Here is a 26,665-nt window from a genome sequence, read left to right as displayed (position 1 = left end):
GGGGGCTTTATTGTGCTCAGAAGCTTCCAGAAAAAAAACAATCCTCTTTTTTATCACTGCCAACACATCTTTGGGAGCTGCTGCTAATCCAGGGTCGCAGTTGACAGCATCCATTTATTTAATCTCATCTAATCTGGAATGCTAAAAATCAAAATGAGTCCACCAGGAAGTTGAGTCCCTGAATTCAGGAAGAATACTTTTTCAAAAAATCAAACTCCCAGAATTCTTCTGCTAACATCCTCAACAATTCTGCTAGTTGAGTTGTTTCCTGATTAGTTATGTTTTATTTGGGAAGGTTAATCCTATAACAAAAGTGGAGCTAGAAGATTATTTAAATGTATAAACATTGGGAGCCCACATAGGATGCTCTGAATTTTATTGAAAAAGAGTGAAATCTAATGAATAAATATGTTTAGCCATAGAACAACCTCTGCCATCTGATGAGAAAGTGAAAAATGAGAAGAGAAAGCACATGCCCACTACAAATGAGAAATGGCTTCAAAATCCAGGGAAATCTTAACATGTACAATGCTTCATGCAAATGATCCTTATAACGTATGATTTATAAAATGTTTAACTTATACCAAATGATCTTCAAGTAATTTTTTGCTAAGGTAAAAGGAAAATTCTCTTGGGCAAAGATGAGAAAAGGCTGTATGCAATTCTGAGCTCCATTTTGCAACCTCCACAGCCTGCCTCTTTTCATTTTTTTTCTGGTGCCCCTTTTTGACAAATTTCATAGATTAACTGACTTCTGAGAATCCTCCTCAACTCCTCCAGTGCTTTAAAATGACTGGATCTGTCTGAAAATAGTGACTGAGTGTTAGACCCAGATTCTATTTGTCAAAGCTTTTCAACACTCAAGGAGCATATTTATGGCCATTACAAAATATTTTCAAATATTCTTCCCATTTCTAATTGCTCCTTTTCTGTAATAACAAAATATCTGGGTTCGGCCTTGCTCCTTCTCTTGCTTAACACAGAAGAGAGCCAAAAGAATGAGGACATGCTTCATGTTACCTCTAAAGAAATTTGGGGGATGGTTCAATATTCCAGGCATGTGGAGTGAATGTGCCAGGTTGCAGTGTGTTTTCTCAAAGGTCAGCTTTGGCCCCATATCAGCACAACGAATAGACATACACAATCACCTGCTTGCATTCAGGGCTGTTATCATTGACATCAAGGACAGAGATCTCCACTTCAGTTGCTGCTTGAAACTTTCCATCAGAAGCTATAACACTGAGCAGATATTTGTCTGCATCTTCCCGGTTCAGAGGTGTCTTGGACAAAATTTTCCATTCTCCATCAACCTCATTAACACTGAATTGTCCCAGAATATCTCCTTCTGATAAGGTAAGAAAAGCACAGTTATGAAGACAACACATTGTGGAAAATTAAGAGTTTCAGAGAAAGAGAGCCAGAAAAGAAAGTTGGATTGGTATAGTGGAGGGTGCCCCCAAATGTTTGGGTTGAAGTACTCATCCATATATGGACCACATATGACTTGAGTGGAGTCTATTAAATGTCCTTTAAGCTAGCCTAAATGTTCTGGTTAGGTGAAACCTGCTTGTCTCAGGACCAGGAGCAAAAGGGAGGGGTTTTTTGTTCTATCTAACTTCTTGACCCTGAATAATTGCACAAAATCAAATCACTATATACAGGGTTAGTCAAAATGCATAGGCCAATAAGCCATTCAATTGAATGGCTTATTGGCCTATGCAGTTTGACTAACCCTGTATAGGCAGGATGCACAAAATTATTACAAAGCAGTAGTTTCATCAAGTACCATGTTTGGACCCAACCACAATTATAACACTACATTTGGGCCAACTTTGTGGTAACATGTTTATTTCAGTTGAAGTATGAGTAAAGCACAGAGCAAAGCAACCACAGGATCATGAAACAACAACTTGCTATCAACTCATATTGCCAACTTGCCAATTATGCCATGTGACTGTTGACTCTTTGCCATTAAATTCCTCTGGCTTTTTTGATGAGGCATTTGTGATTGGTAAATGGAACATGTCATGGCAGTTGACTCCACATTTTATATCTATTATGTAAAAATAAACAATGAGCCAACTAACTTTTAGCCAGTTGGGATGGAGTTGTTAACACCTTTGATTAGTAAACACTGAACATGTGATAAGTTGAGATTTGGATATTTCCCAGGAAGTGCATTCAGACTGAAACTGCTAAACAACTTGACTATATTTAATTAGTAGCAATAAAGTAGATTTACAGCTATAGAATCATAGAGTTGGAAGAGACCACAGGGGCCATCTAATCCAACCCCTTGGTATGCAGAAAAAACACAATCAAAGCACTCTCAACATCCATCGAACCTCTGTTTAAAAGCCTCCAAGGAAGGAGCTTCCACAACATAATATATAATATCATAATATATAATATAGTTCATCGACACAGATAATCCATCAGCAATCTCTCACATAACAAATGTTAAACAAGGGATGAGGTGTGGGAAGTGCTTTCTGGGTTCAAAAAGCAAGAAAGTTGATATGTAGCCTTTTTTGTCTGCACCATTCACACACAAATTATTTTGCATCATTTTTTTAAAACAATCTTATACTTCTAACTGCAAAAACTTCAAAAAGAGTAATATTTAGATGTTTCATCTCCAAGAAAAATTATCAGAAATCAGACTTATATTAAATTATCAAACTATGAAGAAAATACATACCAGTTATATAACATGTGACTTGTCGATTTTGTTCTGAGATATCAGTGTCAATAGTTTTCAGAGTAGTAATCGTCAGCCCAGGCTCTGCATTTTCAACAATTGAACCTTTGTAGATTTCAGAGGTAAATTGTGGAGCATTGTCATTTTCATCAGTGATGGTGACCTCTACTAGGGTTTCAGAAGAAAGCTGAATTTTCCTCCCATGGTCAGATGCCACAACAAAAAATTTGTAGGTCTCCTGAACCTCACAATCTAGCTCCTTTAGTGTCATGATCCAGCCACTTTCACTGTCAATTGTGAAGAGTTCTCTGATGTTGTCTGATTCTGCTCTCAAGCTGTAGGTCACCTGCCCATCACTACCAGTATCCTGGTCATTAGCAGTAACTTGGATCACAGTAGTTCCTGTTGGCATGTTTTCCATAACAAAGGCCCTGTAGGGATTAGCTTCAAAAACTGGTTTGTTATCATTGACATCTTTGACATGGATATTGATAGATACCAAAGAGACCAACTCAGTATCTTGGTGTGAGCAGTGAGCTAAAACATCAATTTGGTACCATTTCATCTTTTCATGATCCATTGCCTTTTGAACAGTCAAGGCCCCTGTTTGCTTGTCCAAACTAAATATGCCTTCTTTATTACTTTCAGTTGTTGTCCCTTTAACCAGACTGTAGATGACAGGGTCCTCTGACACAGCTCTAACAGATCCTATTTCTGAACCCTCTGGGAGGTCTTCAGATGCTGAGAAGGTGTACAATGGCTCAGAAAACCTTGGCAATGATGCTTCCTTTGGAACAACATGAAGGTTGACCGGAACAACAGAATTCCAGTGTGGTGGTCTGGCATCTTCAGCTTTGACTTTAAAGTTCACTGTTCTGTTTTCTAATTCATTGAGGCTCTCCTTGACTTTAACAACTCCTGTGGCAGTATTAATCTCAATAACGTCTTCCACAATGACTTCCTCTACTGAATCAACAGAGTAAATGACATCAGCATTCACCCCTTCATCAGCATCATAAGCTAGTACTTGAATGACAGGGGACCCTTCGCTCACATTGGACTGGACAGACAAGACATATTCAGAGGCTTTGAACTGAGGTGGATTATCATTTTCATCTGCAAGTATGATTTTGACTGTGCAGAATGCTACCTTTCCTCCTGCATCCTTGGCCATGATTTTAATTGCAACAACCCTTTCTGTTGAATTTTCTCTGTCCAGTTTTTGCAGTGTTTCAATGCGACCCATTTCATCTATTGCAAACTTCTCTTGACCAAGCTTATTTATGATGGTATAATCTACAGTGCCATATGGACCATCATCCTTGTCAGTAGCTAACAACTCAATCACTTTAGTTCCTATTTCAGCATTTTCAGCCAATACTGCTTCATAAACATCCTGCTGAAAAGATGGGCTATATTTATTGACATTTGTGGCATTGATATAAACTGGTACAGTGGTCTTAAATACTCCATCTGAAGCAGAGACCGTGAGATCATAAAAAGGTTCCAGGTCCCTTTTACAACGGTTCAATGTGGAAATGATTCCCGAAGTGCTATTGATGGTGAAGTGTCTTTTCTCATTCCCTGATAGTATCAGATATTCCAACTTAGATGTGTTCCAGCTGTCAGGGTCAAAAGCCTGGACTTTAATCACAACATGGCCACAGCTGACTATTTCACTCACATTGGCCTGATATTGAGGTTGACTAAACTTGGGTGGATTATCATTGACATCCAATACACTAATTGTTACCAAGGCTTCACTACTGAGAGGAGGCACTCCATGATCGATGGCCCTCACTTTGATGTGAAATTCCTGATTTTTTTCATAATCGATCAACTGAGTTGTAGTTATTTCACCTGTGCTGGAATCAATAGTGAAGAACTTTGATGCATTTGAACGTTCCTCCAAAATCTGATAGGAAATGAGCCTGTTTCTCCCCGAATCTTTATCATTAGCAAACAGCTGTATAATGGGGCTCCGTGGTGGCATGCTTTCAGACACAGATGCTGTGTAGACCATTTGAGAAAATGCAGGTCGATTGTCATTAACATCCTCAACCTCGACTTCTACTACTGCTTCTGAAAAGGCACCCACTGCTGTGTCTGTGGCTCTAACTGTAAAGGCATGTTTTGTATCAGATTCATAGTCCAGCTGGCTAGTGACCATAAGCACACCAGTCTTGAAGTCAATGTTGAATTTTTTCAGGGCGTCTTCTTCCACGATGTTGTATATTAAGCGCAAACCTTCAGGGCTCCGAGCCTGGATGTGGAGAATGGGTGTGTAGAGTGGGATGTTCTCAGGAACCTTGACTGTATAGAAGAGGCTCTGGAACAAGGGGTTGGATTTGTCCCTCACAATGACTAGGACCTCTTCTTCAGCATACAAGGGAGGCTCACCAGCATCTCTGGCAGTAACCTGGAGAATGTATTTATTTAACGCCTGATAATCAAGGGGTTTCTTAAGTGAGATGTCTCCTAAGTATGGGTCAATCCAGAAGTATTTGTAGTCTTCTACAAAGGAGTAAAAAACGACACCATTATTTCCCAAGTCTTTGTCAGTTGCAGACACCTGAAAGATGACATCACCTGGCTCAGTGCCATCTTGGATTGCAATATAATAAGGCACATTTTCAAAATGTGGAGGATTGTCATTAATATCATCCACATGTATTTTTACTATAGCCTGAGATACCCTGGGTGGATTTCTAAAGTCCTTTACCTCCACTGCAATCTCATACGTATCCTGAGTTTCATGATCAAATGCCACACCCTTGGTCTGGAGTATTCCAGAAGACTTGATTATCATGAACCATTCTGTGCCGTTCAAGATAGAGTAAAAGAGTGGCTCATTCAGTTGATTGCCAGTGACATCAAAAACAACCAGAGTCTGAACTTCTGTGGAGTTTTCCTTCACTGTTGCTGTATATAAATCTTGACCAAATCTTAAACTGCTGACTTGTGCTTCAACAAAATTGATTCTAACCAATGCATTAGTCGTATATAAGCTATCACTAGCTCTGATGGTGAGTTCATGATAGTGGCCTAAGGTGGTAGCATTTAGCACAGAAATAACGCCAGTTGTAGGGCAGATGTTGAAAATGCTGTCTTGATTTCCATCAAAGATACTGTAGGTTATTTCCGAGTCAACATCTTCTGCATGTACTGTAAAAATCTCCATATTAGGATGGACAGGAAGTTCTACAGAAAGTTCATAACTATCTCTTGTAAATGCCGGAGGACAATCGTTTACATCCTTGACGTAAATGGTGACTTCAGTGGGTGTGGAAGCGAATAAAGTGGGGTAACCACTGTCATGTACATGAACGCTGAAGTGGAAAACTGGGGAAAGCTCATAATCAATATCAGCACAAGTTATGAGAGTGCCCATGCCTGGATCTATTTTGAAAAAATCCAGTACCTCTGGCTGCAAAATTTCATAGACCAACAAACTATTTGAATCTTGATCAGCATCTGATGCACGTATCACTAGTGGAGAATTGTTTTCATCCATAACCATGCTACCCTTTGGGACATTCTCTTTGATCCAGCCAACAACAGATGGCTTATCAAAGGCGGGTGCATTGTCATTCTCATCTACAACAAAAACAAACACTGGAACTTCCACAAATGATCCTGCCATGTTGGTGCCATGGATCTTCAGTTGGTAAGATGAATTCTGCTCAAAATCTAGATTCTTTTGCAGAGAAATAAGGCCAGATTGATAGTTGATAGAAAATATGCCATCCTCATCTCCTTCTTTAATTTCATAGGTAACTGAAGAAAGGCTAGTGGCTGAAACAAGAATAACAGAAGAGCCAATAGCAGCAAATTCACTGATCTCTACAACATACTGTTCCTCAGAGAACTGTGGAGGTGTGCCATCAGAGGGTTTAATGTAAACATTCACTGTAGATGAATCCTCCAGTTGGGGAAATCCTTGGTCTTCTGCCTTTACAGTGAGTGTGAATCTCTCTTGTTTGGGGGGATGGAGCTTCTGAGAAATGGTAATAATTCCAGAGAACTTGTTGATGGTGAAGAAATCTCCACTGTTGCCTAAAAACAGATAAAGAAACTTAAATGATATGGAAAATCTAGTTGTGAATTGCTATTATGTTTATCTGTTTTCATATATGCATCTAGTTTTAAGTACAGCATTATCCCTCAGTCTGTGAGACCAGTATCTATGGTTTCATTTATCCACATCTGACAACACCTGACCCCTCTAGGCATTTTCTAGGTCTTCCAGCATTACTTCTATGGTATTCCTGGGCCAAGGGTCCCTCATTTGAATAGGTTTAACTACTATCCATGATCCTGTGAATCCACACAGTGCTCATTCTAGTTAATGAAATGGATGATCTTGCATATAATAAAAGAGACTTTCTACAGATTACAGAGAAAGCAATAGTGTTAATGGTGGAGTCTGAAATAAACCTAATTAACTCAGAAATAACCTCCATTAAGGTTAGGGGGACTTACTTCTGAACAACAATTACCATCTTAGAGACAAAAGATTCCACTCAAAAGGATTATACAGGTAGTCCACAAATTATGAACAAGGTAAGTTAAGAACAAAGCTACAGAACCTGACTTTGAATGTAAGTTGGAACAGAAACATTTTAAAATATAACTCCCTCTGTGTGTGTGTGTATAGCATAGGGAAGGGTGAACACCTCTGTGATGTTTGTTTTGCTGTCTGTGTCCCAATTCAGAAGATTTCACCTTGCTTTCCATCCCTGTTGTGGGAACAAAGATTGGCGAGAAAGCTTCAGTGGAGATACCTTTTCCCCATAACTCCTCCCAGAGTGAATTCCAAGGGGCATATTCTCTCACTTCCTATTGTCTCGCCTCTGTTCTTAATTATGAGTCATTTGTAAGTTAGATGTTTGTAGCTTGGAGACTGCGTGAAATGAGTTGCAATTCTTCCAGGCCAGACTTCACTTTGTTCAAAGAGATCTACAGAATTTGGAACTATTGCATATTTGCAAATTGGGAAAGGCATCACTAACAGATGATGTTAACAGATCAACATGCTGAATTCAGGTGGTTTCTGATGGCTTGGAGATATGAAGCAGCAAAAACTGATAGGGAAGCAAGTGTATTTGTAATAACACAGTAGGTCCAAAAATATTCATAGTTCTGGGCTTGCAATTGTGATTTGTTCAGCAATTACCTATTTGTATTTTTAGAAGGCAATGATGTCTAGAATGATCAGGGTGAAATTGTTCTGCTGAACATGATACAGCCTGCACACATGTTACAATGTGGTGGAAAAAAAACAACAACAACCCCAAAACAAAACCATTATTGGATAGTATGAATAAACCAACAGAACTGTTTAGGAAAACTGCTTTCTTATGAAATGACAGTCTGCAGTCATTATATTCCAATACATGGAAAGAAAATGCCAATAGATACAGCAAACAGATTCATGAAACATCAAGTTGATGACTGTTCAAGCAAATGGATTTGGATAGCACAACAGGTATACCTCAGTTAAGAAAGTAAATTTGTTCCTGGAAATTATATCTTTAACAGAAAAGTTGGTATTACAAGCAGAAAAAAATATGGAAATAAAGAAATCTGATCCTACATCATAAAGTTCCATATGTGTCAGCAAACTTTTTATTCAAAATCAATAATATGTACAAATGAATCAGGTCAGATAAGCTTTGCATAGGTTTTTGAAATTTCTAGAGACTACCAGATACTTTGTCCAGAATTAATCCAAGGATGACTTTTTCTTATCAGCATCCATTTTTCTTATCATTTCCTGTTTGGTGGTCAAATCTATGCTTTTTAAATTATAGTGGAGGGCAGCTGTTGAGGTGACAGACCTGTTGTCCTCCCCCCCCCCCCTTTCGCTGTTCACACATGCTCAGTAAATGTTTCTGGATAGGGCTACTATATACTTTGTCTGCTGCAAGTAGGTACACATATCTAAAGTAGGACTGGGCTACAATAGCCCTTTTCTTGCTTGCTTTGTTTACTGCAACATAACAACACTGAAAAATTGTTTCTCTTTGCCCTCTTTCATCCTCCTTCCAGTGCAAATGCTGCTAGTAAATACCCAGCTAGACAAAGAATGAAGAAAAGTGGAGGGGCTGAGCAGGCATAAAAATGTAAAAAGAAACTTTGCTCTCAGAAGCTTTGTTAACTGAGGTATGCTTGTATAGTTCAGATATTAGAGAAGAACATACTTAATTGCTACTGTATTTATATGTGTGTGTGTGTGTGTGTGCTATTGTAATTTTTTATGCTTATATTGCTTTGTTAATTTTATGTTTATGTTGTTTACATATTGATGATGTTACTTGGAAACCGCTTTGAGTCCCCTCGGGGAGATAGAGCGGTATATAAATAAAGTTTTGTTGTTGTTGTTGTGGTTGTGATTGTTGTTGTTGTATTTCTTCAGTTATAAGACATATTTTTCCTTCATGGGATGCATCTTAGAATTGAAGGTTTATCTTATGGAGTGGTGGTGGTGGTACTGACATTACAGTTGATGGCATCTTACAAGTGAAGAAATACAATATTATGTAATTGGAATCTTTACTCATGAAAACAGACACTTTTTCACTGTCAGCTACAGCTCACTCAGTTCCCGTACCTGTTTCTAGGTAGTAGTGGATTTCAGCATTAACACCTTGATCCTGATCCAGGGCTCGCACTTGCACAACTTCTGTGCCTACTGGAGCTGAATCCAGGACTATTGCGTTGTAGTGAAGACTGGTGAACTGGGGAGCATGGTTGTTACTGTCTTCAACATGGATTGCAACTCTGGCAAAGTCTCTCTTGATTGGACCCTCCTGGTCTCGGACCTTTTATGTAGAGAACATTGATATATAAATCTCAATATTAGCAAACAGAAGCAATTAACTCAATAAAATCTCTCTAGCAGCAGAAAACTGGGTGGAAAGTGTTTAAAATCAGCCTCTTTGATACCATTTTGATTTCATTTTCCTTCACTTGAAGAGAGTTCTTAGGTGATTGAACCTTTGAGCCACATCAGGAGCAGGGACATGGGTACAGCCCCACTTCTCATCTGACTTGTAGAACCAGTTTACACATATCCCACACACAAAGTGAGATTTGACTTTGCTTAGTAATGTGGAGGAGCAGTCAAGATTTGTGTACATCTGGGCAAGACTCCAGCGAATATCTGCTTGACATGCTCTCCTCCTTATCTAGACCAGCATTTTAAAAAAACCAAAACAAATGGGTGCTTTCCAGGTCAGCTTATCCTTCTTCGTTCAGCAGAATATTGCACTTTGGGTCTCTTTTATTTTCTAAACCACTATACTGAATTAGTTGTGAGCCTCACTGAACCCATGGGAGAGACAAATATGCATCAAACATCTTTCATGGCTCACTTACCATAACTGTCAATGTGTGCAATGACATAGTTTGAAAATCAAGCCCTGCCACTGTCATGAGTGCACCACTGTTGGGGTCAATCTGAAAGAGCTTCATGCTTCTGGGATCCATGCTGCTCTGAAGGGTGTAGATCAGCTCTTTCCCATGGTCTTTGTCAGTTGCACTGACTCGAAGGAATTCTGTTCCAGGAGGTGTGTCTTCAGGAATGCGAACCTCGTACTGGTATTCCAAGAACCGGGGAGCATGCTGGTTAATGCCAATCACCCGGACATAGGCCTATAAAAGTGTAAAGAAATTGGTTAAGAGACAAGATAGATTCAGGTCTGGTAAAAATGAATTCTTGGATAGGAATATAAGTTTTCTCACAGAGAACATTTGCTTAAGATGTGGATTTAGTATACCAAAGTTTTGGATGCACATTTCCTACCATGTATTATAAACATATTTCCCAGTAGGATGCAGAGAAACCCCCCCCCCCTTTTTTTTTAAAGGGAACCATTATCTTGAATTACCTGCTTCAAACAGATATGTAAAGAGAAATAGTTTCCTATCAAACCTCAGCTATGAATACTGCTGGTCTTTTTGGTGCTCCTTTTTCATACTCACCCTCATAGCTCTTGCCTCTATTTGTCAATGCTGACATTTAAACAAAGCTTCAAAAGGTAACTTTTTGGCTGGGGGATTTATTTATTTACTTACTGTATTTATATACTGCCTTTCTCATGCCTGGGGGGACTCAAGGTGGTTTACAACATACTAATGGCAAAATTCACTGCCAACATACATGTAAAAATCATAATAAATACTAACATATAGCTATGGATTAAAATCATTAAAACTATTGAACACAAGACATAAACAACCTTTAAACATTAAGACAGAGTATTAAAACATCCTAGTTTTATTAAAATCACCTGATCCAAAACCATAAACCATAGCCATTCCAATTCTCATTGCACATATTCCCCAATTATTCTTTGTGCTGCATTATTTTATTGGCCAAAGGCTTGGTCCCACAACCATGTCTTTGTTTTCTTTCTGAAGGCCAGGAGCGAGAGCGCCGATCTGATTTTCTGGGGAGAGAGTTACAGAGCTGAGGAGCCACCACTAAGATGGGAAACTGAAGTCGAAACAATGTATTTCCCAAGCTATAGATTTAAATTTATTTGTATTGGTGACTCGGTGGTGGGAGTGGGGGATGATTTTATGTGAGATTTTTCATAGCTGTGAGGGCAGAGCTGGATATAGGACTTTCTGATAGGCCCCTTTCTCTATTGGTAGGTGCTTGGTGGGTTTACCTGACATTAATGGTAGCCAGAAGAGAAAGCTCTCAGTAACACTGGCACACCTTTTATTTCCCCACAATGTCACCATGTACACAAAGGTTTCCTTCTATTTGAGTTGATTGCTTTTCACTGCACAATCATCTCTTGGAAAAGACGGATTGATGCAACAACTCTCTCTCTTTAGCAAAATACATCTTGCTGGGACTTTGCAAGCGCAGGCTCCACACATGCAATAATGATTGCTGGTGCCAAAGTAAACAGAGGAAGAAGATCCTTGGAGGCTGAGATATTGCAAGTCAGCCAAAGGTGTCAGTGGATGACTTTTGGTGCGCAGGACAAGGTTTGAGCACATTTAAACCAGCATCAGCCAACTACTGACTCACAAAGGAATGGCATTCCCAGCCTCTTTATCTCATACATTTCCATCTGTAACTCTAATGGTTATCAGTAAACAACTAATCTAATTAAATTCTTGTTGAAAACCTTGTTTTAACAGGTAAATCTCTTTCTGTATACTCCAACTACTAGTGACAGAAGTTAGTTCCCAGATGCCAAAGTCACGAAGGCATATTTGTACTGAAGCTCAAAAATAATGTGTTACATGTAATGTAGATACCTGTAACTAGTTACTTTTTTAGGTTAAAAAGAGGTATGATGAAATTGATTTTCACAAGCATAAAACGATAAGAATGATTACTACAATAATTACCGATTTCCAATCGTTTTCAAAAGTTACTTTTAAATGATATCTTTAAATTGATTTTGACAGAAAATCACATTTTGTGATATTGTGTTATCAATCCTTTAAAAACCCCTCTTTTTAAAAAAATCACAGATAGGAATGACAAGAAAGAGCAAAACATAATTACTTTTTTCAGCAATGTAATGAGAAATGGAAATGACAAGAGAGAGCAAAAGAGAGCTTTGAACACAGTAACAAGCTAATAATTATGTTGTTTTTTTTAAAAAGTTGCTTTCCAAATTCTGTTCCAAACTATAAACATCCGGTCACTCTGAACTTGGCTGCTAGTGAAGAAGCTCTTAAACTTAATTGAGCTGGTGAAAGAAGGAAAGAAGAAACCTTTTCTGTCTCTCACCATCTGGCCTCCTCAGCTAATCTCTTCCTGTTCTTCCTTGTCATTAAGGAGGCTGTAGTTTTTGGTGATTGTACAATGAGACGTCTCCATAAAACCCCCCAGAATTTTCAAATTCAAGACCATGGCTAGAAACGTGGAGCTTCCCCCACCCCCAAATATTTTCTATTTTGGTTGCTGTGAGTTTTTTGGGCTATATGGTCATGTTTCAGCAGCATTCTCTCCTAACGTTTTACCTGCACCTGTGGCTGGCATCTTCAGAGGTTCTTCAGATGGCTGCATGGCCATCTGTCAGTAATACTTTGATTGTGTGTTCCTGTTTGGCAGAATAGACCTGATGACTTCCAGTTCTGTGATTCTATGTATCTCTAGCCCTTTCTCTTTCTCATTAAAGCTCTCCATGGATTACCAAAAGATTTTGAAGAAGTTTGTTAGATGCTGACCTGTGTCTTGATGATACTGGATCCATCTGTAACTTCCACTGTGAGGTTGTAGTTGGATCTTTTCTTTGCATTCAGGATTCTTGCAATGACAATGCTGCCAGTGCTTTTCTCAATATCAAAATCCATTTCCTCATTGCCACCTTAGAAGAAAGGAAGGGGGACTTAGAAGGCAGAATTGGGAAAAATACCAGGTGCTTGAATACCAATACCTCCTAGAAGGATAAACCAGGTGGCAAAGCAATTATCACAGTTGGCAGCATTTCTTACAATCCCACTCACAGAATCTGATTAAAAATATTTAGAGGGAGATGGTAGACTAGTGCAAAAGGTGGGTGGAGAAAGTGTCTATGAAAGGGCTCTATATCACCATGGACCTTGGTTTATGTGTCTGCATTTTTCCATTAGTGTATGGATGCAATGCCTAGCTTGTTGCTACAATGTCATTTCAGGTGAAGGGAAGGAATTTAAAATATCCAGAGGGAGACAGGAGGGCATGTTCACCTGAAAAAAAAGGAGGAATATGAAGGCAAATTAGCAGAGGAGAATAAATCTGCCGGCTTCATTACAGGGCGATGCTAAAACCCTCCTCCAAATTCTGTTGGGACTTGCCTCAATCCCTGGAGTCCTGCATTCCAATCTCCAATGCTCTCCTCAATTTCTGTAATACTTGCAATTGAATCAATTAAGCTTCAGGGGCTCCACAATGGCAAAGAACATGACTAACATGTTCCTGAAAGCCAGTAATTGTTGGGGAGCTCTCATTCATTAGTTTAGTTAGACAGTTAGTTTGTTAATTTAATTTATATCCAACCTTTTCCCCAACAGTAGACTGAAGGTGCCTTACAAGAAATTCAATGCAACAACGGCTTAAACTATGCACATTCCTGTTTTAAGGAGTGAAACCAGTAAAAAGGACAACTGCATTATCTAGCAGCCTGCTTAATAGATCAAGTGAAGGTTTCAAATGTGGATGGCTGATAAAAGGTGGCTAGCAAGTATGCTTGCATAGCCTATGATTCAGTCAAGGCAATTTCATGTGATAGAACAGGCATGGGCAAACTTGGGCCCTCCAGGTGTTTTGGACCTAAACTTCCACAATTTCTAACAGCCAGTAGGCTGTTAGGAATTGTGGAAGTTGAAGTCCAAAACACCTGGAGGGCCCAAGTTTTCCCATGTGGAAGTTGAAGTCCAAAACACCTGGAGGGGCCAAGTTTGCCCATGCCTGTGATAGACCCAAGTCCTGAACAAATCATACTTATGGTCTCCCACATGTCTTCTGACTGGATGCATATTTGTCTGCTCCACCCTCTGCTGGATAGTCTCTCATGCTCTTTTCTCTCTCCCAACTATAGATTCAGATTATTTGCATGCATTTCTGTAGATATAACCATGAAGCTGTATCTACATGGAAGCCATTTCTGATTTATGGTAGTTTCTTGGCAAGATTTGTTCAGAGGGTTATCTTTGCCTTCTCTGAGGTTGGAAGAGTAAGACTTGTCTAAAATGGGTTTCTATGGCTAAGTATGGATTCCAGAGTTACAAGCCTGTACAACACTTTGGCTGTGAAGACTTATCCTCAATGCAGTTGTTTTACCCTCTTCTTTTCATCTCTGTGACTAAGAAGTTTTTTCCTGTACAACCTGAACAACACACACACAAATACCTAACTCAGGAGAATTTTTATTTCATTATAGTACTAGTGAAACATTATCACAGATTGGAGAATGCCACTTCTTTTTTTCCATCCTTTCATGGATCAACCCCACACTAAATTCTTCACTTCAGATTTCAGTCTCATTCTACACACAAGAAAGCAACAGCAACAAGAACAGCAAATAGATAACATTTTCAAAATGTCTTAACTATGGCTTTTTTTGCAATGGGTTACTTTTTTTTGTCTCAGAAAATGTGTCCTGAATTTGTTTTTCTTTAAAAAAAAATACCCCATGCTGTTTTAGGTGAATCATGATGCAGCCAAGTGGAGTAATATATTGTGATATTAACTCTGTTCAAAGAAACACTGGAATTCTCAGGGAATTCAACTGTGTACATTATTACCTAATCATAAAGCTAACTTTAACACTACCCCAAACCCTCAATCCAGTGGTCATCTCAATGGGACTTAAAAAAAATCCCAACCATATACCCCAATATAAATTGTCTAAAAATAAAAATAATTATACCTGTGAGTTAATTCATTAATTATTTGAATACATTTCTGCCCCGCTCTTCTCAATGCCGCATTATAAATACAAATAAACAAATAAACACATGAAGCAATAAAAACATATAAAAACAATTAAAAAACAGATTAAAACATAGTACCTTGACTCATAGTCATCATTAGTGCTGCTACATTTGTGTCGCATTCCATATTGCACTGTTCCTCAAATGCCTGGTGCCATAGCCAGGTCTTTTAACTTTTTCCTGAATACCAGGAGGGAGGGAGCCAGCCTAATGTCTCTGGGAAGGGAATTCCACAGCCGAGGGGCCACGACTGAGACAACCCTGTCTCTTGTCCCCACCAGTAGTGCCTGCAAGGGGGGGGGGGTGTGATCAAGGGAAGGCCTCCCTGGCAGATCTTAACACTCTAACCTGTTCACAGGGAGAGATATGTTTGGACAGGTAAGTTGGGCCAGAACTGTTTAAATATGGGGAGAATGGGAAAGAGGTATTTATAAAAAAGATGGAAAGGGATGGAATATTTCAGACAAGACTGGACAAAGAGCTTGTGCAACTAAACTATTTAAGTGGGCAGGAAAGGGCACTGACTTACACTATAAATTGCTCCTCCAGACAAGTGAAAGAATGTTTGCAGGGAGGGGGCCTTTGGGCTTGGAATTCAAGGTCAGCACTGTACATGAACTTGCAATGTCATTTGCTGTAATCCTATGGAAGAATTCCATGTTTTCTGGGGAAGCCATGCAACACTGAGCAATTGTAGAAACAGACGGCACTCCCAGCAGGGACGCGCTCTTGCGACATCCCAGATGGTTGTAAAAGAGCAGAGGGAAGTGGCTGCCATGTGAATGTCATTTCATCCAAGGATGTCTACAGTGATTTTTTGCTTTTGGTTCTTTATTCTGTGTGCAAAATGTGTCTAAAACTATGAAACAAACATGTCCACAAACACATGAGTTACTTTATATCATGGTCCTCTGAACAAGCTTGATTACTTTTCTGAAAAGTTCCCAGGACCATTCAATGTTATCATGTGAAGATAAGCCTTCTTATTGGAAAGGTAGCCTTTGATGATACTTTTAATAGAGTAAACAAAGAAGCTTGAAAACTTACATATATTACACAAAGCTGTACATGAGAAATGCTATGAATCTGGTGCAACCTTTCAGATGTATTGGCCCCTCCACCATGGGCCCACTCCTTTCTTGAGTATCTTAACTTAGACACTGTTGAAAGTTTGGACTTTAAGAGCTGTTCTACAGGGGCAAACCCATTGAAAAGAAACATATATTTGAGAGAAGAGATGAAGGAAGCATTTACTTAGTATTAGGTAATGCAGATTATTTCCACAGCCAATCAGATATTCGAGTCAGGACTTCCTAGGCCTGCAGCATTATATTTGAACAAAATACTCTTTTTTTGCCTTTCATTCATTCAGTTGATCCTATTTTATTTATCTATAAACTGTTAATTGAACAGCTTAATATATTAACTGGATTAATAAACTGTTTCGGTAAGCCAAACATTCAAAAGTAGTTTAGGAGACAAATCTTAAAACAGATTATCTCAGATAAAGCTTAGCACACCATTTCGTTGACTTCTTCACAAAAATCAATTTCTGTGCTTTTTAAGGAAAGTACTATAAAAACTGCACAAGGCACCTCTGTCCAATTGAATTCCATTATATTATTACTACTTTGATAGTATTTGATAGCTTGTATATGTTTATTTTATAGATGGTTTTATCTGTTATTTATGCTGATTGCTTTGGAGTTGTATTACTTTTAATATGTTGTAAGATGCTTTGGGTCTCTTTGTGGTAGAAAAGTGAGATACAAATAAAGATTTTATTATTATTATTATTATTATTATTATTATTATTATTATTGATGCTAGATGGTTTGTGGGTGAAAAGGGTCTTTGGAACATAGGAAGATTTGTTGTCCTATGATACCCCAAATTTGGAAAAAGATATTTCCTAGATTAGTCAAATGATAAGGCAGGATATAGGGGAGCCCCCGGTGGTGCAGTGGGTTAAAGCACTGAGCTGCTGAGCTTGTTGATCAAAAGGTCGCAGGTTCGATTCCGGGGAGCGGTGTGAGCTTCTGTTGTCAGCCCTAGCTTCTGCCAACCTAGCAGTTCGAAAACATGCAAATGTGAGTAGATCAATAGGTCCAGCGGGAAGGTAATGGCGCTCCATGCAGTCATGCCAGTCACATGACCTTGGAGGTGTCTACGGACAACGCTGGTTCTTCGGCTTAGAAATGGAGATGAGCACCACACCCCAGAGTCAGACATGACTGGACTTAATGTCAGGGGACTACCTTTACCTAAGGCAGGATATACGGTTTTGAAGTATTTTATTAATTTTGTCAATCTTTGATCCAGGAATTACATATTTACCACATGAGCTGTTAATTCTAGGAGCTGCTTAAGGATGTGGAAGTCAGTAGAGGTTCTATCCCAGGCATGGGCAAACTTCGGCCCTCCAGGTGTTTTGGACTTCAACCATTCCTAACAGCCTCAGGTCCCTTCCTTTCCCTTCTCAGCCACTTAAGTGGCTGACAGAGAAAAGGGCCTGAGGCTATTGGGAATTGTGGAAGTTGAAGTCCAAAACACTTGGAGGACTGAAGTTTGCCCATGCCTGGTCTATCCGTTAGAGAAGTAATTAGCTCAATTCTGTACTGTGTTAAAAGAAAAAAAAATAACCTCCCATATCCTGTAGAGAGGGGAAAATATCATAGGACACTTATATGGAAACCTGATCTCAATATTTCAACACACTATGGATCAGCTTTCTGTACAACACCCACCATCCTATCATTTAACCCTGTGGAAGAACAGACTATGATTAATTTTGGCCCCATATTCACTGCCATATAATGCAGTTCTTTATATGGTCAGTGTAGACTCATATAATGAAGTTAAACTGCATTGAATGGCACTATATTAGTCAACACTGACAATTATATAACAGTGTAGATGGGGTCTCTGCTATATACAGGGTGAATGATCACAACCATTGTTTTGGTACAAAACTACTTTCCCCCCATAAAATAGTACTTTTTATAAAATATACTCTGTGAGTAAAAATGGCTTTTGCACCAATGTAATTTTTACAATAAACACTCAACACGAGAGTTCAACATCTTCTTGGCACTGTGTCGCAATCTGTTAGGACACATGTAGGAGGAATATATTAGTTAGTACTCATTCCTTAAGGGACTAGATACACAAATGCACCAGATCCTGTCTGATAGTGGACATAATAAGGATTTGTTCTGGTTGGTACTTGAATATAGACCACCAACAAATACTAGAGGTTTTAAGCTGCATTTCAGAGGAAATAACTGGCAAAATCACATCTGAGCATTCATTGCATTTAAAAACCCTATGAAATTGTAGGGGTCACCATATGTCAACAGTAGAGTTAAAGGCGTAACACACACACATAGTTTCATTCCCTAATAGATATATGAATTATATCCCACCTGTATTCCTTGAGAGAATGGTTGCTACTGTGATTAATAAACCAAAAAACTCTGGTTTCAACCCAGGCAATGCTAGCCTCAATAGAAGAATAAACAAGGTAACAATTAAATGCAACAAATTAGTATTTGCACCAAGTGAACGTGGAAGCTAATGCCCCAAATGGTAAACAGGACTGACTAGGGAGAAAAGATAAATGTTGAGATTAAATTCCAAGGAAAATACCACAATGCTAGTAGACATCCCTAACAAAAAAAAGTAAACTTTCCACAAGCATTGTTAATTCTATTCTGTGTTGATTCTTGTTCTCTCTTAATTGTATTTGTACTTCATTATCCATGCCCAACTGAACCAAACAAAGAACTATTCTTTGGAGCTGTTTGAGAAGGGCAATTCTCACATGCCTACAATCTATCTGCCTTCAGGGATGGTGTTGCTATACAGAAGTAAAATAACTAACCTGCAATGTAATGCCAAAAATAGGAATTGCAGACTCAAAGATCAGTACAGATACATCAAAGATAACGTCATCCAGCACTGTCTGCTGAAACCATCATTAATGAATCAACCCTTTAGTGACAGAATATAGGCTCAATCTGACGAATGTTAATTTATGAAGTTATACTATCATTCTCCATGATATAAAGAGGATCAATGCCAAGAAATCCATATACTCTGATTCTACCACATTGCGGAAGAGCAAAATTATGTGAACAGAAGAAGAGCACTCCATTTTCAGGCAACACTCAGTGTTTTTCATGTTCCAACAGGGCTCCCCAAAGCATTAGGTTTTGGCAGCAATGAGAAAGCCAAGTCATCACAGAGTTTAGGCTTTGCTTTCTAAATACTGCAAAATATCTTAGCCAAAATCTCACAGGACTCGTGAGTTGTCCGTTGTAAGATTTCACTGTGGTGAGGGCTGTACAATGGAAGGCCACGTTTATCTTCAGCAATGCTTGTCAGGGCAGCAATACAATTCTCTCACCCTTGCTTGTGTTCCTTGTTACATGCCAATATCGCCATGCTTATGCTGGAGGCTGAGGATGACTTTTCATATTGAGACCAGAGATGGTGTGCAATTTTCTGTCTCCCTGGGGATACAGACATGAGCCTCCTATAAGAAGTTTTATATGGAATTATAATTGCAATGACTAGAAGGGCTGTAAGAATGTCTTTAAAACAAGAGCCTTGTTCTGATGTTTAGTATGGAAAGGATCATGCAAGGAGAGAAATGTGTTGCTTCCTCTGACATTACTCTGTTCATATGAAAAGTGGCGGGTCTGAAAAGGAGAATCTCTTCCATCCATGAAGCCTTTCAAGATACAGTAAGTCAGAACTACATTTTTCCAAGACTGAGCAGAAAGCCTCTACATGTGGAAGAATCTTTTCTCTTCGTACTCGAATGCGGGGAAGTATTTCCTCTTCAGAGTCTCCTCATACGTGTGTGCATGTGTGCTTTCAGATCGCCTGTCGACTTATGACAGCCCCATGAAATCATAGGGTTTTCTTAAGCAAGGAATACTCTGAGGCAATTTGTCAGTTCCTCCTTCTGAAATTTAGACCACAGTCCCCCATATTAATTAGTGGTCTCCCATCCAGGTAAAAACTCGGCTGACCCTGCTTAGCTTGCAGTGGAGTCTGGTGCCTTTAGGATATTTAATCATACAACAGGATGCTTGGGTAACGTTAGAAATCTGAGTTCATACATAGTAAAAGCAAGACCACTGTGCTCCAATTACTTCTTGTCTATCACCAGAAAAAAAATGTGCTGGCCACTCCACTAGAGTCTCTAACTCTTTTATCTTTGTACTTCTGCAAAAACAAGTAATAGCTGTGTATTTTGTTGTGCTTATCCATTAGAAAAGTATAAGACATTTCAGACTAGTGGGGCAAGACAGCACAGCAGAAAACAAACTAAATCCAACTGATGTTATCAGCCAAGAATTGATAGTAAATATATCTTCAAACTCATCATTTCAAGGCTTCCAAAATCCCTTTGCTCCCCTCCTCAAAATTTGGCTTGTTTTTATTGCTGTGGGGAATAGGTATGATTACCGCATATTTCCTGTGAGCCACAAAGATGTGTTTTTGCCCGTTCACAACACAAGAATTTTCATTCAGTTTGGGAGCAGGCCAGAAATACCATTTCGCAAATTACGATGGGTAATATAAGATCTGCAAAACACTTTTTGGTGGGGTGCTTGCATGTGCCAACCTGAACACTGCTCATTGCCAGGACTGAGGCCCTGACTCTAATAAGCCTACTGACTAAAATAAACAGCCTTTGTTAGCTTGGGTCATGTATGCGCCAGCTGCCTGGAGAACAGGAGTAACATTTTGTCAGCACATAGTCACCTTGAAGCTCACTTCCGAGTCGTGTGCCACTCACCTGTGATGTTGAACCAGAGTTGGCTGAGCCCAGCCTCCACGCTTATCACCCCCACCATGTGGTTCACTGGGTCTGTTTCCATGACTGCAAAGTTGAAATGAGGTTCATCGAAGGCTAGTGGCTCTGATGAAGGGAGAGGCTTAGATATCCAACTGATGTGAAGTCTCACACTGGAGGAAAGTGGTGGGCTGCCATTGTCAGTCGCTTTGACCTGCCAAGAGAGAACAGCACTAGCTTACAAAGACAAGTATGTGAACATGCAGGAGGGTTGCACTACTGAGCTGCTTGCAATGCTTTCAACTATATGTCAGCATGTATGTTGATTTTTGCACTGCATCTTTCCAAATCCCCCAACCAGCATGAGTCTTTCTCCCAAGAACGAGACTGGAAGCAGTTAACAACATCATTAAAAACAATATATGTAGCCCCCGCTTTTCAACAATTCATTTTTGGACATGCTGCTGTTTTGAGTCCCTTCCTTCACTCTTTTGACCACTGCTTTTTTTAGCATGAGGTTGTTTTTCCCTCCCAGCTGACTCAGTGCCATCTAGTGTTTAGTTTTCCATTTGCAAGCTAAAAAACCCAGGGTTCCACTATTCGATAGACTCAGTTTTCTGACAGTGGTCCAGTCTCTAACCCATCAAATAAGTGTGGACTTCCTATACAGATTAAAACTATAAAAAATCTTCAATAACAGTAGCAATGCAAACATTATTATGGAAAAAAACTAATATAAAAAGTTCAAAACATTAAATATTCCGGAACAAAGGGAAGATTTGAACAAAAAAATCACACAGGAAGAGATAAAAAAAATAATTCAAAACATGCCTACAGATAAAGCGCCAGGGCCTGACGGCTTTACTACTAAATATTATAAAGCCTTTCAGGAAACCTTAATACCTCACTTACAAAAAGTAATGAACAATATACTAGAGGAAGGAAAAATGCCTGAATCTTGGAAAACTGCTTCAATCTCCTTAATACACAAAGAAAATACGAGCAACACATTAGTTAGAAACTATAGACCCATCTCCCTACTAAACGTAAATTATAAGATATTCACGGGAATTTTGGCAGCCAGATTAAAAGACCTACTAAGCAAAAGAATAGAGGAAGACCAGGTAGGGTTCCTCCCGAAGCGACAATTAAAAGGTAATATAAGAGTAATAATAAATATCATAGATCACTGCAAAAAAATGAACCAGAAGGAGGTAGCGCTTAGAGAAAGCGTTCGATAGAGTTAACTGGAACTTTATCTTGGCGGTACTAAGGGAGATGGATATAGGATATCAATTCACGAAAGCAATTAAAGCCATATATACTGACCAAACAGCAAAAGTAGTGGTAAATGGACAACTCTCTACGGATATTCCTATAATGAAAGGGACGAGACAAGGTTGCCCAATCTCCCCGTTGATTTTCATTCTAACTCTGGAGATCCTTTTAAGCAACATAAGAAACAACAAAGACCTATCAGGATTAAGAATAAAAGGCCACTCTTTTAAAACACGCGCGTTTGCAGACGACGTGGTGTGCTTCATAGAAGATCCAATAAACAACATAAATAAATGGTTATCAGCAATAGATGAATATGGAGCAGTGGCGGGCTTGAAGGTAAACAAAGATAAAACACAAATCATTGCGAAGAACATGAATAAAGAAAACAAAGAAAAATTGCAGGGAATAACGGGAATAAAAATTAGTACAAAGGTAAAATATCTGGGAATAACAATTACACCTAATAACAACCAACTTATAAAAAATAACTATGAAAAGAAATGGTCAGAAATTAAGAACAAACTTCAGAAATGGTCAACACTCAATTTATCACTGCTTGGTAAAATAGCAGTAATAAAAATGAATGTCCTACCGGACATCCTTTTTATATTCCAAGCACTCCCAATTCTTAAAACAAACACTATGCTGAAGAGGTGGCAAAAAGAAATAATTAAGTTTATCTGGAACAGCAAAAAACATAGAATAAGTGCGATAAACTTGATCGACGATAAAGGGAGGGGAGGTCTGGCTCTTCCCGAGCTACAGTTATACTACGACGCAACTGCACTAAGCTGGCTAAGAGAGTGGGCGACACTAAAAAAGGAGAAGATTCTGGCACTAGAGGGCTTCGACATAAACCAGGGATGGCATGCCTACCTATGGAGGGATAAGGGAAAAAAAGAATCGGCCTTCAGAAATCACCCCATAAGGGCTGCTTTAATCAACACATGGAATAGATACAAAAATAGATTGTACCAAAAAACACCATTATGGTTCTCCCCTAACGAGGCATACCATAAGAGGGAAATACCAAGGAAGATCTGGTTAACATATAATCAACTCTTAAACATCAGGAGGCAGGACATAACTTTAAAACCAAGAGAGGAACTGAATCAGATAGATCCCTCAATCTCTTGGTTTCAATACCTTCAGATTGTAGAAAATTACAAAGAAGATATGAGATTAGGGTTTGAAATAAAGAAACCCTTCTGGAACAAGATACTGACTACCAAAACAAAAATTATAAGAAAAATATATAATCAATTACTAATTTGGGCTACAGAAACAGAACAAATCAAGACTAACATGATAAACTGGTCAAGAGACGTAGGCCAATCAATTCCACTAGCAGAATGGGAAAAAATATGGAAAATCAAACTCAAATATACATATGCCACAGATTTAAAGGAAAGCTGGGTAAAGATCTTTTATAGGTGGTATCTTACGCCTGAGATACTAGCAAAAATTAACAAAGATAGGACCAAAGATCGTTGCTGGAAGTGTGGCAAAGAAAAGGGCGTGTTTTTCCACGTGGTGGAACTGTAAAAAGGTAAAAAAATATTGGTCACAAATCCACAAGATGATAGAAAAAATACTTAATGTAAGATTTGAACTAAGACCAGAAATACTACTATTAGGAATCCATAATCTGAAGTTAGAAAAGAATGAGGATAAATTATTTTTTTATTTGACAACTGCTGCTAGGATGGTATTAGATAGAGTGTGGAAAACGGAAGAGATACCAACAACAGAACACTGGATTGGCAAAATAATGGACATAATGAATATGGACATTTTGACGCAGAGAATCTCACAGATCTACAAGAAACCACAGAGAACGGACTGGAAATGTGTAATAGAATTCATCAAGGAAGAGAACCAAGAGATGTATACAATAGATCTATAAAAGAAACCCAAGAGAATGACTGATGAAGAAGGGAACGATCACCCCGAGCAAATAAGTATAAATAAGCTTTAATAAATATTAAGAGAAGGGACAGAAGTTGGAAGACTAAATATGTATTGATTGAATGTAAAGCATGTAGAATTAAGAATACTTGTACCACCCTGGGCTAACCTGGAAGTACCCAACCCTCACCTGCCACTCCCCCCTCCCCCTCCACACCCCCCCCTTCGCTTACCTTTGTAGCCCCCTCCTTCCCCATACCCAACTTATCCCTTCTGTTATTACCCCTTTAAACCTTCCCCCCTGTCTCTGAATTTTGTATGTTTAAATAAAATAAAATAAAATAAAATATAAAAAATAATAATAATAAGAGAAGAAACATCTTTGGAAAAAAATTAAATATTAAAATTAATTAAATTCATTTAAACCAATGTGATTTTTCCAGGATTTACAAAGCTGTTGAGTCTTGCCTGGCTCCTCATTACAAGCAAAACCGAATATACATATGAGTCTTGCTAGACAAGAGGAAAAGATTTATCTAATCTAGAATCTATTTTCTAACAACCATCAATCAGATGCCTTCAAAAAGCTGTTGAATCTCTTTGTTCCCCAACAATAACAATCTGCTACAGTGATTTTTGCAACTAGTCCAAAACTTCCCAGTCTCCCTCACACCTTTGCCAGTTCAGCTTCTCCATCGCTCATGGATGAAATTTTTCCTTCCCCCTTCTAATCTTATTCTATCTTGCCTTGAGTCGCAGACTATATGAAAGCCAATCAAAACTGAAAAAATCGATTTTCATCTGCAGAGTACAAATTCATTTTGTTTGTTTCACAGTTGGCATGCAAGAACTTTTTGACTATCCCTTAATGGCATAATACATGTAACGAAACCACTTCCAACACTTGGGATGGGGGAGGACTACCAACTCTCTCCGGCCACCTTCCTACTTCTCACTTACTGTCAATATGTTATATTCTTGGGCAGGAAAAGCTTTTCTGGAGAACACCATGCCAGTCATTGGTTGGATTGTAAAGAATCCCTCATTGTTTTCTTCAAGACTGTAGGTAACTTGGGCATTGGGGCCCTCATCGCGATCAGCAGCAATTATTCTGCACACTGATAAAGGGGTCTCAGATGTTGCTTTTTCTGGTAGCTGAACCATAAAGAATTTTTGGGAGAAGCTGGGAGCATTGTCATTGACATCTATGACCTGGATTACTATTCTGCTGGTAGATTTCAATTCTGGATCACCATTGTCTGAAACAGATACCTGCAAAGAAAGGACAAAGTAGTCTATTACAACTTAAGACACAGAATGGTCTAGGACAGTGATTCCCAAACCTTGGTCTTCCTGCTGTTTTGGACTTCAGCTCCCAGAAGCCCTAGCTGACTTGGTAAACAGTCAGGAATTCTGGGAGTTGACGTCTGCTGGAGGGTGAACATGTTTTGTTATTCTGGCAGCAACATAGTAGTCTAAACACATGACAGAGTCTCTTCAGTATGTCTTTTTGTTTTGTTTTTAGTTGGCGAATTCTGGCTTACTGTTGGCCTATGAATCCTTTTGACATTGTTATGCTTTAATTAATTAATTAATTAATCAATTAAATTATCTAAATAATTTATTTAGATTTATTTGTTTCAATGATAAAACAACTAATTTGTGCATCACATTTCTGGAAGTCAACTAGGCCCAAATAAAAATCATTACCAACCACTGACCATACTGGCTGGTGTTGTAAGTAGTTATAATGCAACACATCTGGAGAGTCCTCAGCTGAGCAAACACACAGGTGCTTATTTTGTTTAATGGCAGGAAACCATTTGGCTTCTATAGTCTGTGCAGTTTTGCAGATACTTTCATCTTCAGTTAGAAGCCAAGCCACAACGTATATCTAAAGCTGGCATTGAGGACTAGACTCAGAGAAATGCAGAACAAGCAATTATGTTTTGAACCAAGGGAGTCTTTTCCCTTCGCCTTGTGTGCTCTGACTTGCAAGGAAATGTTCTTTGAAGGTTTACCAATTAAAAAAGAAAGCAAGAATGAAAAAAAGAAAAGAAAATGCGAACCACTGGCAAGTGAATCAAGCTAATTGAAACTTCGTCATCACTCACTTCTAAGATATGTTCAGCCTTGTATTCACGATCCAGCTGCTGAGAAGTGGTATAAATCAGACCTGCCAGGAGAAAAAAGATCACTGTTGGATCCAAGTATTGAATTGTAATCCACATGATGCCACACATTAACACTCACCTGCTAGATCAACGTGAGCCAACCTCAAAAGTGATACCACCCTTGGGCAAATGCATGATAAGTGAAAGAAGTTCATAGTTAAAAACACTTCCTGCCTCCTGGCCATGGCATTTTTCCACACTTTTAACATGAACTGTCAAATGTCCAGTGTTAATATTTTTGAATTGTATTCTCATGATCAACTGATTTTAGCACTTCTTTCTACAGAAACACCATTTTAAGTTTTAGAATTGAGAGTACAATGAAATGATTTCAGTATGACA

The 26,665-nt window shown here is 38.8% G+C and overlaps 1 protein-coding gene across 2 annotated transcripts in view; it reads right to left on the bottom strand.

Annotated features, from left to right (window-relative positions):
• The window catches only part of FAT2 (FAT atypical cadherin 2), a 116,240-nt gene that overhangs the window by 32,913 nt on the left and 56,662 nt on the right, over nt 1-26,665 (bottom strand). For both annotated transcript variants that reach the window (XM_060765486.2, XM_060765487.2), the window contains exons 4-11: nt 26,264-26,325; nt 25,110-25,421; nt 20,964-21,174; nt 12,905-13,044; nt 10,082-10,357; nt 9,315-9,525; nt 2,702-6,757; nt 1,149-1,345 (exon numbers count right to left, since the gene is read on the bottom strand). In XM_060765486.2, the coding sequence (XP_060621469.2) occupies nt 1,149-1,345; nt 2,702-6,757; nt 9,315-9,525; nt 10,082-10,357; nt 12,905-13,044; nt 20,964-21,174; nt 25,110-25,421; nt 26,264-26,325 (5,465 nt within the window). The remainder of the gene's footprint in view (nt 1-1,148; nt 1,346-2,701; nt 6,758-9,314; nt 9,526-10,081; nt 10,358-12,904; nt 13,045-20,963; nt 21,175-25,109; nt 25,422-26,263; nt 26,326-26,665) is intronic.

The sequence above is a fragment of the Anolis sagrei genome, chromosome 2, assembly GCF_037176765.1.
Source record: "Anolis sagrei isolate rAnoSag1 chromosome 2, rAnoSag1.mat, whole genome shotgun sequence".
Taxonomy (NCBI): Eukaryota; Metazoa; Chordata; class Lepidosauria; order Squamata; family Dactyloidae; genus Anolis; species Anolis sagrei.
The sequence above is the reverse complement of the archived record's forward strand: the minus strand, read 5'-3'. Positions and strand labels throughout refer to the sequence as shown.